Genomic DNA, 13,734 nt, shown 5'->3' with positions numbered 1-13,734 from the left:
GCTGCTCCAGAGGTGCCGTATAAATGGCTGAACCTGCGCTCTGACCCCCCAGCTTCTCTCCTTGTCTCTGTGTCTCATGGAGAGCAAGCTGGGGCATGCGAAGACAAATTCCTAATACTAGAAATAGAATATGGCCAATAAAGTGATCTATCGATCTATCTACCTAAAAGTCATGTCGTAGAGCTGACTGAACCCATATGAAACAGGACTCATGCCTGGCCACGAGCCAGTTTCAGAAGAGACGTCACACTAGGGAGTGGCACAGTGCATGCTGTGAGCCCCTGAGTGGCCCAAATCGAATCCCACCAGGGCAATCGGCACACATTACACTTCCACACGTCGTGTCATTTGCCAAACCACCACACGGTGTCGCGGGAGGCCGGAGCCTACCCAGCAAGCAGCGAGCGCAAGGCAGGTTCACCCTGGACAGGACGCCAGTCCATCGCAGGGCCAGTGCAGGCCAATCACACATGGGGACAGTGTGGAGGCCACGGTAAAGGCGGAGGGGGGGAATTAGGCCCGGACACCGGGATAACTCCCCACTCTTCTCGAGGAGATGCCCGGGGATCTTTAATGACCCCTGAGAGTCAGGATCTCTGTTTAACGTCTCATACGAAAGACGGCCCCCACTACAGTATAGTGTCCCCACCACTGTACCTCGGCTTTAGGACCCACACAGACCGCAGGGTGGGCGCCCCCAGCTGGTCCCACTAGCACCACTTCCAGCAGCAAGCATAGCTTCCCAGGAGTCTCCATCCAGGTACTGACCAGGCTCACAGCTGCTGAGCTTCAGTGGGCTGCCAGCTGAGAGCTGAGAGCTGCAGGGTGACATGGCTGTTGGCCCTTTCCACACGTATTACCTTGAATTTGGTGTTGGCCGGTATGTTGGTCTTCCAGCGCACGCTGTAATAGCGAGCATCGGTGATCTTCTGGTTCTTGGGCAGCGAGCTGTCGGCCCAGGTAACCTTGATGGTGTCGTGGCTCAGAACGGAGGCCTGCACTCCGACAGGCGGCATCATAGGGGAAGGATCTGGTACTGGAGTGTATGGAGCATTGAAAAGGTCGTACAAATCAACATCGGGGTCTATGGGGTCTGCGAGCAGTTAAAACAATGTCAAATGATATTTGAAAAGAAAAAAACATGTGGGTCAGGCGTAAAAAGCAAGCGCAACCAAACCAAAAAACAAAACAAGGAGGAGCAGTGAGGGAGGAGTAAAAAAACAAAACATGTTAATGCGTTAAGATGAAGGGAATGACAGGGAGGTGGGAGAGGGGTGAGGAAAAAGAGAGAGAATATTCTATTAGTACAGAATACCAAGTGGCACTACACTACAGGAGCATCAACATGACTTTCTACAGGCAGGCCACTACCGCTAAGCCTAGAGGAGGTACAAGCCAGGCTGATGGAGACAATGTTCCCAGCCTTCCGGAATTTCATTCACATTCAAAGCTTTTCCCTTTCTTCCATTTTTTAAATTACTATACAATGGAACTGTATTATTATAGGAAAGATCCTGTGCGTTCAGAACACATTTGTCTTCAGAAAAAGGCAAAACAACCAAAAAAAGATCAATCTTCAATAAACAATTCCATGTCTTTCTTCAAGCACAAATTAGTGGCAGGCATGCTCTTTTAACAAAAGCTAAAGCTTACTTAACCTGACTATAAGATTACAACGTATTCCAGAACAACTACTATAGTGTACATATGAGAATACTGCGTGTTTTTTTTAAAGTACCAAAGGCTTTGAGAACTTTAATATAAGCAGCTAATAAAAAATAAACAGAGCTGCCTTTTCTGTGTTCATCGAAATAAAACATCTGGTAGCAAAACACCCCCGGAATTTGTGTAAAACTTTAATGAAGTGCAACTCAGATGTAATTCAGTTTGTGCTCATATCCCTACATGTGCCCACTGCCCTGGTTTTCTTCTACTGTGTGTCAAAAGGAGACTCATTCAGCCTGTCAACAACTGTTTTACTGCCATTGTATTTAGAGCTAAATAACGAAGTCCCAGAGGGTACCTATATACAATTGGCCATTTCCTTTCAGACAAGTCTATTTCTTATAAAAGTAAGGAATTATTATGACTGATCTTGAGTACTTTTCCATAGGTTTCAACATTTAGACGTGATTCAGTCTTCTCCGTAGTGGCCTTTTGCAGGAGAAAAGGCTGCAATGATATTTTTCTAATTCCTCCTTCACATCATCTTTCTATCACTCCCAAGAAAGTGATAGAGAAGACAAAAAAGATATAGCCTTTGAAATGGTTTGTATTCACGGAAGATATAAAATTCTGGGACTCCTGTCTGTCATTATTAAGTGACAGAATCCAATGGTGTGAAGATGAACTTCTGCCTATTTTAATTTATGTGAGCACACTAACTTTCCTTTTGGTTATTACAGTCTGGAAAATGGATCAAGGCTGAGCTTGTGTCTTCACCCACACTGTTATTAAAAGCGTCCTAGTTGAACGACTTCTTTCCAAGAGTTTAAAGTCCAATATATGTCACCACATGCTGTCATTGGACCATCTGGGGGGAGGCTAAGACAATCTGTGAAGCTGGACAGTGGGTCTCAGAACCATTCTCTGACCTAAAAGCATTTGGTTTTAGAAACAAATCCTTCATACAAAGGCTATCAATGGTAAAACATGTGATGTGTCAGATCTTAAAGAAAACTATTTAAATTAAGTAGCTACAGGCAGAAATGATTTCAATATTCAGCATTAAACACCAATGAGAAAGTGAACTAGTGTTACCGACATCACAAGGCCAATATTACACATTAAATTTTACAGGGTTAGCAAGGTCACAGCGTTACTCCCAGTAACACCGACCTACTGAAAGCCTTTTCACAGTAAATGCTCAGCAAACAAAGACCTGCTTGGTCCTTACGTTTGCCCTTATTTCACAACACATTCTCTATTCTCAAAGCTTAAATGCAGTTTATTTACAGTGTAGCCCTATGGTGAGTCAAGCACTCTGCTATGGAAACATATCTTTTGTATGGCACGAAAATTGTTTCAACATTTCTGCCATTAAATCCTTTGGCTGGGCAGCCAAATAGCCCTTATTCAGTATGTATGCAGTCTGATGCTTGCATGTGTAGATAGTGACTTCTTATTTCAGCGCAGGATCAGATGCCGTTCTTGTTCATATTTAACCAAACAGCTTTCATCTGCTTTCAAGAATTCCCTGTGCTGCATAATGAAGGCTAGATTTTGGCTTAAAAATTGAATCCTTTGGTATTAGCAGCAAATTTCAATGTCTGCAGGGTGAAGTTTAAGTCTGACATCTCAATGTAATTGTACTCGAAGCAACAAGCATAGCACTGACGATTCAGAACCTACAGGAGCTTGATACAAGTCACTGCTGCTTCGGGAAAGGGCAAGCACACATTCTATATAGATCAGAAAGTAAAAGTTACTGCTGCTGTAGTGTCTATACCTGTGCTGGGAATCCTGTGGGCGCATTTGCGAATGTCTGCAAACTTAAGGAAAGTGACGACATTCTAGGATGTATACCCTTTACAAACTTAACACTTTACAGGCCTTTTCACAAACGGAATCTGAAACTGGAGCTGCTGAACGCAGATCTTTTGAAAAAAGCTTTTAAGCTTTTAAGATCAACACAACACATCAATACTTCGTTTGAAAAAAAAGTTTGATCCGACAGTGTAAATGTTGGCAAACTAGAGATCTTCTTCAGCGAGCTGATGTGATTTGATGGGCTATGAAATGAGAAAAGATCAGCAAGCTCAATGGAAGTTCCCAAGTGGCCAGTCTGTGAGTCTTCTTGGCAGTTACTCAAAAGCAAGTCTGTTTTCGCTTCTGGGGGAAGTGCTGGAATCACTTTGTCAGGAAGAAGAAATTATTTAGGGATATCTTCGCATGTACACAGGCCGTCTGTTAAAAAAGAATTTCCCCTGCCACAAGATTTGTTTGGATGTTCGCACTGACATTATCTGTCACATTATACATTCAATTGAAAAGACTCCTTGCTGCTCCTGTTTAATATTCAAAGGTCGCTTTAAACTTGCTCAAAACTGCTTCTGGTTCTCCAGCCGAAACTGAATTTCCCAGCAAGCAGACAGTCTTGTTATTCAATGGCAAAAGGGGTAAGTTTGTTTTAAATTGTTAAAACTGGATTTATCCCAGTGTTGCTACCAATACTATAAAACTTGTCGATTAAATCTAGTGAAGACCAGCAATGCCACATCAGTATAATGTACTGTACACTGTAGAATATAAACATCTAAGACAAATCACATTCATAGCCAAGAGATTAAAAATAACTGGAAAGGAAAATGCATCTGAAAGAATAATTACACCTGCCCTACCAGCAAACACATCTAGAGTCATTTACTTCAAAGAGCTATTTACATGTTGGTGAAAGCTGAAAATCACCCTGAAGTTAAAAAAATCAAACAGCAAAACAAAATCTAATTAAGGGGTTCTTAGGTATTACTGTTTTCTAGATTAGTTGCCTAGCAATCTATTGGTCTTCTATTTAAAAACATCATGCAACGCTAAACCTTGCAGATTCCCTTAAAAATATATGAAACAAAGCCTGTATCACAGATTTCTCTTCATTCTCTTCAGATATTTTACAGAAGATCTCTAAAGACCTTCATTAAAAATATAAATAGTGCCCTTCGTAAACACACATCGTGGAGTGCTTTACAATAATAAAGTGATTTCTCTTTATTAGTTAAAAGCTAAATGGAAAAAAAAAGCTTTCAGTCCTTTAAAAGGCTAATCTGTCTCAAAATGGCAGTAAATGACAGATAGTCTTTCATTTACAATTGGAGACTCTTTCTCTCATGGTACAGATTATCTCATTCTCCAGCAGTCTGAGCACAGAGCAAGAAAGCAAAAGTGTTTTGCAGTGGAACCGAGTCCTTTGTGAGGGACGCATCACTTTCAGTGCCATGAGGTGACTCTTTCACATTGCTACCCAACACAAACAGGACCATGCTTCTCTGAACACAGTTCATTTGAATTCGCAGTCACACTATCTGCCCCAGAATGGCAGGTAACTCGAGGCAATGACAACGCTTTTGTCTTGCGAGGTTCTCTATCCAGCAGATATATCTCTATTTCTTCAGAAGAACCCAGATGAGTTGCAGATTTTCTGTCATAAAAGGAAAAAAGAGCCTGATCCAAAAATCATCACCTAATAACACAGGAATGCCTGGGCATGGGACTGGGGGATAATCCCATCCTCTGCCTTAGGCTCTGCCCAGAAACCGAGACCAAGAAGCTTAAAAACAAGAAACTTCATGGGCGAAGGGTGCTTTTGCCTTTGGTCAGCTTTTTCTTTCACATTCCAGGAGCTCCTGAATTAAAAACCAATTAAGTGAAAGTTGTTTCAGCTTCAAAGGGTATGGTGTTTCCTTTTGAGGAAAAAAAAAAACAGATACCCAACATACAGGTTAAAAAGAGAAGGACTTCTCCCAGAAAACACTGCCTAGTGAGTAGTGCTTTCTTTTATGAAATCCTAAGAAACACTGACATTTTTAAAAGCATTTCTCACTTGGATGGAATGTTTCTCTTGGGAGTTTATAGCAGTTCTGCTCTCAGGCAGAGCCGTACCTGAGAGAGGTCTGGTGGCTGCACTCTCATACACAGGAATTCCTTCCCCTATATTGTTGAACGCCTTCAGTGTGATCACATAGTGGGAACTGGGGTCTGCACAGAGGAAGAGAAAAAAAACACGAATAATTTTGCTAATCAAAACCCTGCCCCGCCGAGGCCTCTTTTCAAATTAATAATCTCTGAGAAGCACATATTTAAATGCAGTCATTGATTTTTTTTCATCTGTAATAAAGTGAATTACAAAAAACTTCAATTATGCACATTTTTTGTTAATGGATTTTTTCCCCCTCCACTTTAATTACAGAGCTGCCTCAGTTCTGACATTCTTGTGATCCTGTGGGAACATGAGCTGTGTTACGTGAAGGGAAATTTCTACATTAATAATGCAGCACATTCTTGTATGCAGAACATCTCTGTAAAACATAAAAAAATCAGTCAACTTTATTAGACAGCGTCTGTAACTGTTTACAACTTTGAGTACTTAGTAATATCAAGGAAAGGGGCTTTATTTGAAATCAACAATGTGTCTGGTGTCTCGCAAGTCTTACATTCTAAAATCTTTATTTTTAAAATCTGAATTTGAACACGTCATCTTTTACAATGTGGTTCCTAAAGAAAGTCAGTGGGTTGGTGTCAAATCATTATGTAACTGAAAAGAGGCCCAGGTGTGTAATATCTGGATTACGAGAACTATTTAAATTCTGAAGAAAAACACAAAGAAATTTCAACCTGTACATTTGCTCTCCAAGCCCAGCACTGTATAAATGCCTCCCCCCGTCTTTCTCACCCAGGTTCTCGATGGTGTAGTAGCGCTGTTTGTAGTCCACTTTGATGGTCTGTGCATGGGGGCTGCCAATTCCATAGCCGATGGTATAGCCCCTTACCACAATGTCCTGGTTCTCTGGGGGCGTCCAGCTCACCACTATACTGGTGACCAGTGGGCGGACGTGCAGAGAGCTGGGGATGTCAGGGACGCGGGTCTCTGGAATAAGAATCAATGGGGTGGCTTGAAAACAGAAGCAGGTTTGTGCTGAACTACGCAGGAAAGGAGAAAAGCCATGAAATAGAAATAGAAGACAATTTTAGCTGAAAACGCAGCAAAACTCATTCTGCATCACCATTGGGCGCATTCTTTTTTTCAAATCAGAAACATTTAATAAGAAATCTCCCATGAGTGACAAGATGGATGATCTTAGTCTTTGGAGAGAAACCTTTCTGTGACTAGCTTGCAAAAAGTTCAGGATTTCATCATTTGAAACTGAAAAAGAATAAGCAGAAGAAGAGAACTAAGGCTCTGCGTGGTTAATGTTGTGTGGTTAACAAAATATGCATTATAAATCCATCCATGTATCAGAAATCATCATTTTGATTTCAGAGGCAATAAACACAATTCAACCCTGTTTTACTCCCTTAAATTATTCATTCTGTTGGGACAAACCTAAGTTCTGTTTAAGGGACCTTAATGGGATCTGAATTACACTACAGGTGGTTTGAGGCTTATTCTGACCTAAAAACGAGTTTATTGGTTGAAAATGAAACTGGTGACATAAGGAATTTAAAGGACAATTGTCGTTAACTCAGAATTAAAAAACATTCACCTTTCCCCTCTATTATTGCAGAGACAGCACATGTACAGCAGTGATATAAATATTAATAAAAGATGAACTGGTACATTAACACTTGTAAGAAATTTCCCCACTCCAACCAAACCAGTGCATATTCTATCCTGATACTCTCTGTCTAAAATAATTAAATGCCTCTCACTAACTATAATTATTAAAGAATTTATATAATATGCTCAGGCTTCAGTTCCATTAAGGATGCAAGATACATATTGAAAGTTATTAACCAGATACATGTATATCCTAATCTGCTGCTGTGTAATTGAATTTCCTTATTTATAACAAAGTTTATTTTCCTGGGAGCCAAAGAGAAAGGCTGCTTTGAAAAATTTTAATTAAATGTGAAGATAAATCAGAAAAGGTTGGGCTTTGATGTGTGGATTGAAAACAAAGATACACAGCGCTCTGCCTTGTTGGACAAAGAATGCCATCTGTCATCAGAAAGCAGCCTATTCCTGGGCTGAACACCACCCTGGACAAGATGACACTCGCTTGCCACATGCAGGGCACACAGGGGCAATTCAGAGATGCCGATTAACCCAGCCAGTGAATCTCTTTAAGGTGGGTGGAGTTTGGTGAGATTGAGGAAGGACATGCAAACTCCACACGGAAGGCATCCCAGTCTGGAACTGAACCCAGGACACAAAGTGAGGCTGTAATCAATGAGACTATACCATCTGGGAGACAAAAACTTCCAAATTTTATTCATGGAAAAACAGGCTAGTTGAATTTCCTGAACAAGAGCAGATATTTTGCTGATTTTTACTTCTTTGGACACCATAGTTTTGACCGAAGCTTATGGCGATTTAATGATAATCAAAATGATGAGAGACACCACAAAAAAGTAGGGCTTATTTCTTTGTGTGGTGCTTGGTTAGGAGTGTTTTTTAAAACAGATATCTCTGATTTTGTAGAAAAGCATTTTGCTATTTGTGACATCAAAACAGCAACAACTGCACCCCATGGTGTTGCTGAGCTTGAGAGATTTTGCTGTGCTTTTCTTTTAAGTCGCAAAAGAGTGGAGGAGTGGAAACTTCCACCAGCTGTGCCTTCAGTTCAGTTCTGAAGCAGCTAAGACTCGACTCAAGTTTCCCTGTTAGTAACTGGAACACTGAAAAGTTTTAGTCCTCATCTCTTCTTCGCTGATGTAAACACAAACTGGTAGCCTGAGCCAGCACAGGTGGTGATCACAGCTGCATCACAGTGTGGTGTGGCAACTGCAGTGCTGCTGAACGCAAAGCCCTACAGCGGGTGGTGAAAACTGCCCAGTCCATCACTGGGGTGGCCCTCCCATCTATCCAGGACATTTATGACAGACGGTGCTTGAGGAAAGCTCTAAGCATCATCAAAGACCCCACACACCCCAGCTACAGACTTTATGATCTGCTACCATCTGGAAAACGGTACCGGAGCATTCGGGCCCAGACTACCAGACTCAGAGACAGTTTTTACCCCTGCACTATCAAACTGTTAAACTCCCAGCCTCCCTCACTCTCACCTCACCTCTCACCTATGATCTGAACCTCACAGTGCCTTCTTCCTTTCTTTCTTACCAAAAACCCAAAAACACATTGAAAAGCTACCTCTACCATACATGTCAAAAGCTCACTCCCCATAATTTCTATCCCTTTATTTTATTCTGTTGATGCATGTTTTTGCACATAACCTGTTACCTTTTTGTTGTTTTGCACACTGCCTGTTGTTGTTTTTTGCACATTGTCTGTTGTTGTTTTTTTGCACACTGCCTGTTGTTGTTTTTTGCACATTGTCTGTTGTTGTTTTTTTGCACACTGCCTGTTGTTGTTTTTACACACTGCCTGTTGTCTCTGTCTTTCTTTTGTTATACAATTGTATTGCTGTTGTTGTTGTTTTTTTTTCTTGTACTACTTATGTCCGAGAGCTAGCTAAATAGCTAAAAAAAATCGCTGTCATTAAAAATCACAGGGCATTTCTCAAAAGGGGTGTTAAATTTTCGAGTACGGATGGTTAACCCCAGTGTCCTGGCCAAATTTCGCATGGGCCTTTATGGCTGCCGTCACATTATCCAGGTGGGGCTGCAGACTGGTGGTGGTGGTATAAGTGTAAGGAATTATTATTATTGCTATTTGGCTGACGCTTTATAGTCAAAGTCTCTTAAAAGGCACCCATTCAAACAGCTGGGAATTTGACTGGAACAACTCGGGTGAAGTCATCTCACTCATGGGTAGCGTCTCACGTGGGATTCGAACCTACAACCTTCCGGTTCCCAGTCCAGAACCCTAACCACTGCTCCATCTTACCATCCAGATCGCTCTCAAAGGTCTCCGCCGTGGCCCACTCAGTGGGGGGGCCGGTGCCGTTCCCCGTCATGGCTGCCACGCGGAACGTGTACTCCGTTCCTCGCTCCAGGCCTGTAAAGACATTCAAGCAAAGTTCACAGGGCCTGAAGCAGAGCGGTGGGTGACAGCTACAGAAGTGTCCCGTTTACACAACAGTTCAGTGAATGGACTCAACGGGAAAGGAAAATAAAGCAGAGCAATGCCTTTCATTTTCTAAAGGAACCACAATCAGGAAATCAAAGCAACTAGTCAGTCGGCATTAGATCACACCAACTGTCTTCTGCACTTGCCACTTAATTATTTCCTTGATTCCAGCCCCTTGATATCAAGGTGTTTATACTTGTTTCTGTTCCGGCTGACATTTAGCTGCAGATGAAATCCAGCTGCCAGGAGGTTTGGAAGGAAAAAGGAAACAACTGTCACACAAGCCACAGGTTAAGCGCTGTGCAGTTAAAACATGATGCATAAACATACTGCACACTCCCTCGACATTTTCCAGCATTCAGCTAATTATCAGCAATGATATTCCAGTAAATAAGGTCCTACTACACACAGCCTGTTCACAAATGAGGCGGAAACTTCACATCTTTCAGCACAATTCCCCACTTAGCATGTTTTCTTTGCCCTTCTTTGAAAATGCATTTAAAATGTGATATTAATAAATGTAATTATTCTTTTTGAGCTAAGCAGCTTACACCCCCAGGCTGTTGTTGAAGTGAATAAGTGTTACAAAAGAGAGGTTAAGGCAGGAGGCAGGAGCTTGCTGTGCTGCTCTGAGTCTTTTTCTGAACAACTGTCTCAGAGCTAAGAGCTAGACTCCCACTGGTAATGCAAGAAGAACTGCAGCTCTTCTGGGATGGATGGAGGGATCACAAAGAATGGGAAGGAAGACAAGTCTACTGATAATATTATTATGATAATTTGTTTCCCGGATTCAAAAGAGTGTATGAGCTCCGAGAATCTCCCATTCACAGGTTTTTTTCCTTCCTCACTCTGAAAAGATTTCCTTCACTTTTCTCTCAAGGAATAAATAACTTCCCCTGCAGAGGACCGGAAACTAAATATCTAAATAATGCTAAAAGCGACTTTGCCCTCTTTACCCTACTTGTTGCCTCAGTAGTTTCCTGCTATTCGGGGACTTTAACTAAAGACAATAAGCTAACACTAAATGCCATTCAAGGAATTGTTTACTGCATCTTCCGGAAAATACTAGACCAGCAACTAAACAACAAACCTACCTGTGCCTAGTTCTTATTTTGTTTTCAACACCCTGTTAAAGCTTTCTGAACATTTGCCAAACCTTTTACTTTTTGTTATTTTTGAACCTTTTAAATTTACCATTATTTTTGGCTTGAAATCATTAAAAAACACTTGTTGTGAAGAAAAGGCTCTGTGTTAAACTTGTGAAAGACAGAACAACCTTTTCTAAAAAATGGGAGTGAGATGAGGCCTATCACAGAGGACAAAAACTACTGGATGCCCAGCATTCTGATTTCCACTGCCTGAAAGCTCATACTGTCCTTCACACCAACTCGTCCTTCTGACTACGGCTCTACAATAGGGGACCACTTGTGCTTGGAACAAATGATAGAAACTGGCATTCCTGAACCAACAATTGAAAATAAATAAAGATTCCTTCAAAGGAGAGAACCTCCACTAACTAACAGAACTTCAACATACGTCTGACAAATTCAAAGCAAACTGATGTAATGCATATCATCAGAAATCATTAGCTACTGTGCATGGACCTGTCTGTATTTTATTCCAGCGCTGGCTAGTATGTACTGTTGTGCTCAACACAGAACTAAAGGCAACATGGATGTTACTGGAATCTTGACTAACATCTCAAACGTCTGTAAACTTGAGATTCTGCCCACAGTGCGCTTTTTAAATTCAAACTTATGAGAAAGCCTGCTGTCTTTAAATACAACATATCTATGGTAATGGCTTTAAAATATTAATAAATCTCTGATTTGCTGCTGTTTGAATGTTAAATGCAAATGCTGTCATGGCCCTTCAGCTGTCCCTAAGGCCACCGCTGAGAAAATACAAGACAATCTTCCTCTAGGGCTCATATTCTGGTTAAATGCCTTTGAACTAAGAAAACATCTCTTCCTTTTCTCCCCAAATATAATCGGAATCAACTTTTAAGTGCGTATTCTCTTTGATGCCGCGCTGTGTGGTATCAGACTGTAAGAAACGTAAAAATTTGCTGAGCTAGCATTTAAAATTTAATGTTTCCAAGCTAATGCAGCAACATTTCTCTTTACTATCAAGAAACTTGTTGAAGAAAGAAAAAAGTAAAAGTAACTTGGAAATAAAAAAAGATCAAAGGACCAACAGACGGGAGCTGTGACTTAAATTCCCTACATCTTACAAGAGACAGCCAAATCTCGCAAATCCGGCACTTAACACTAATAATTACAACTACAGACTATTTGTAAAATGGAAAAATTGGGCATTTCAAGGACCCTTCTAGTAATAATCTGACTATTACCACGTGGTTTAGCACACCACAGTATTTCAGAAAATGTTTTTCTAGCCTAGTGCAGAATTGGGAAGGTTCCCAAGCCACTGAACCAGTGAGGACACTCTCGCAGAGATCACCACGTCCAGCTCCTAGCCCACTGTGACCACCATCAATACAACCAAGCGCTGCCGGGGCATTGTGGGCATGAGAGGGTGTCGTCAGCTCCTGCAGAAAAGGAGACCCATACGACTTGCCTATCTAAAAACAGCGGGCGCTGGAGGGCTAGCTGTGTCGGAGGGCGAACAGCTTGGGCAGATATGCTGAACGAATAGCTTGTTGGAGCTGCTCACTCTGCATAGGTTGGGGCTGGAAGTGAGTGACTGTAGATTTCAGATTTTCTGGGTATATAATAAGTCTTTGTGATTCCAAATTGAAACAAATACACTGCTATTCTTTAGCGCTTCCCAAAGCACGCATTAGCTATTTCTATATACCTGCAAGTGGAAAAAAACAACAACAACCTTCTGATGAGGTCTTTCAGCTCTGTGTAATAGCATGCTCACATATACAGAAAACATCATCATCATCCTTTACAAACAGCCCCCAAGCAATACAGCATGAATGTACTGCATGGATCCTGCTGCACAGCCTAAATGGCTAGAGAAATAGCCAATAAATAACGTGCGCCACACACTCCACAATGGATTAGTAAACGAGATCTGTTATCATTAATAACTATTCACTGTTGCTGTCGTTCCTTTTTGGGAGACAAATCAGTATGCGCCGTACGAGTAGAAAATATTGTGTTTTCTATCAGTAATGTGGGACAAGGAGTCTTTCCCTGGCCTGATGGGTATCGATTGCCTTCAAGGAAAATGACAGGAAGATGCATCTTTATTTCTGTTGTTCAAAGTCAAGGAGTGGCAAAATGACGCCCTGAGGTAACAGAGGAAGTGGGTTAGCTCGGTCCTGGATGGGACCCAGGCGATGAAGAACACACCTTCTATAAGTTGTGAGAGCAGCACGCCAACTGTCGTTTCGGAAATCTCACTCTTTCGGGCGCCTTTCCGGTACCGGATCTTATACCCAATGATCTCCCCGTTGTGGGTGCCAGGGGGTGGGGGCTGCCACTGGACCATAATGCCCTGGGGGAGAGAAGACACACAAAAAAGACGATCAGTTGGCACTCCAGCTCTGAAGCGCCTCCTTCTTAAACCTTGTCTTCTTGACCTGCGGGGAGAAGACAAGGACGAGGCAAGCCTGAGCGAATCGCTGCCTCTCTGAACACACACACAGAGCGGTCTGTGAGAGCAGCGGGTGAGAGTTCTGAGGTTACTATTTAGTAGAGAGCACAAATGGGGAACGTCACAATGGTCTTGTCAGAAGGGAGCCCTACGAGACTGGAAACTGGAGAGGATCTGCCATGTTTTGGTAAAACTCCGTAAAGTTGGCAAGTGAATGGAGCTGGCAGAGAGAGTTAAGGGCGCATCTTGCTTCTCTGGGCTCAGAGACTTAGAAAACATCTGCTGAGGAAGCTAGTCTGGGCATACTGAAGGTCATTAATAGGTGTCCGGCCCTTCTCGCTCAGCAGCAAGCTATGACTGTGGAAGTGGACAATGTACTAAAAAGGGGTGGGATGAGAAAGAGAAGTCCTACAAGGTTCAGTTCCTAATGAGAACGTAAAAGACGTCACTGCAGGCCGTAATTCATGCCAACAGCTTATCAA

General features: G+C 42.0%; 1 protein-coding gene across 7 annotated transcripts in view; it reads right to left on the bottom strand.

The window, feature by feature from the left end:
- The window catches only part of LOC102687746 (neogenin), a 198,150-nt gene that overhangs the window by 20,723 nt on the left and 163,693 nt on the right, over positions 1 to 13,734 (bottom strand). For 6 of the 7 annotated variants that reach the window (XM_015343654.2, XM_015343650.2, XM_015343655.2 and 3 more), the window contains exons 13-17: positions 13,009 to 13,153; positions 9,500 to 9,610; positions 6,386 to 6,580; positions 5,596 to 5,691; positions 861 to 1,093 (exon numbers count right to left, since the gene is read on the bottom strand). In XM_015343654.2, coding sequence (XP_015199140.2) covers positions 861 to 1,093; positions 5,596 to 5,691; positions 6,386 to 6,580; positions 9,500 to 9,610; positions 13,009 to 13,153 — 780 coding nt within the window. The remainder of the gene's footprint in view (positions 1 to 860; positions 1,094 to 5,595; positions 5,692 to 6,385; positions 6,581 to 9,499; positions 9,611 to 13,008; positions 13,154 to 13,734) is intronic. The other variant, XM_015343652.2, reaches the window with a different exon arrangement.

This window comes from Lepisosteus oculatus, chromosome 5 (assembly GCF_040954835.1).
Source record: "Lepisosteus oculatus isolate fLepOcu1 chromosome 5, fLepOcu1.hap2, whole genome shotgun sequence".
Taxonomy (NCBI): Eukaryota; Metazoa; Chordata; class Actinopteri; order Semionotiformes; family Lepisosteidae; genus Lepisosteus; species Lepisosteus oculatus.
Note: the sequence above shows the minus strand (reverse complement) of the source record. Positions and strands in the feature narration are given on the sequence as shown.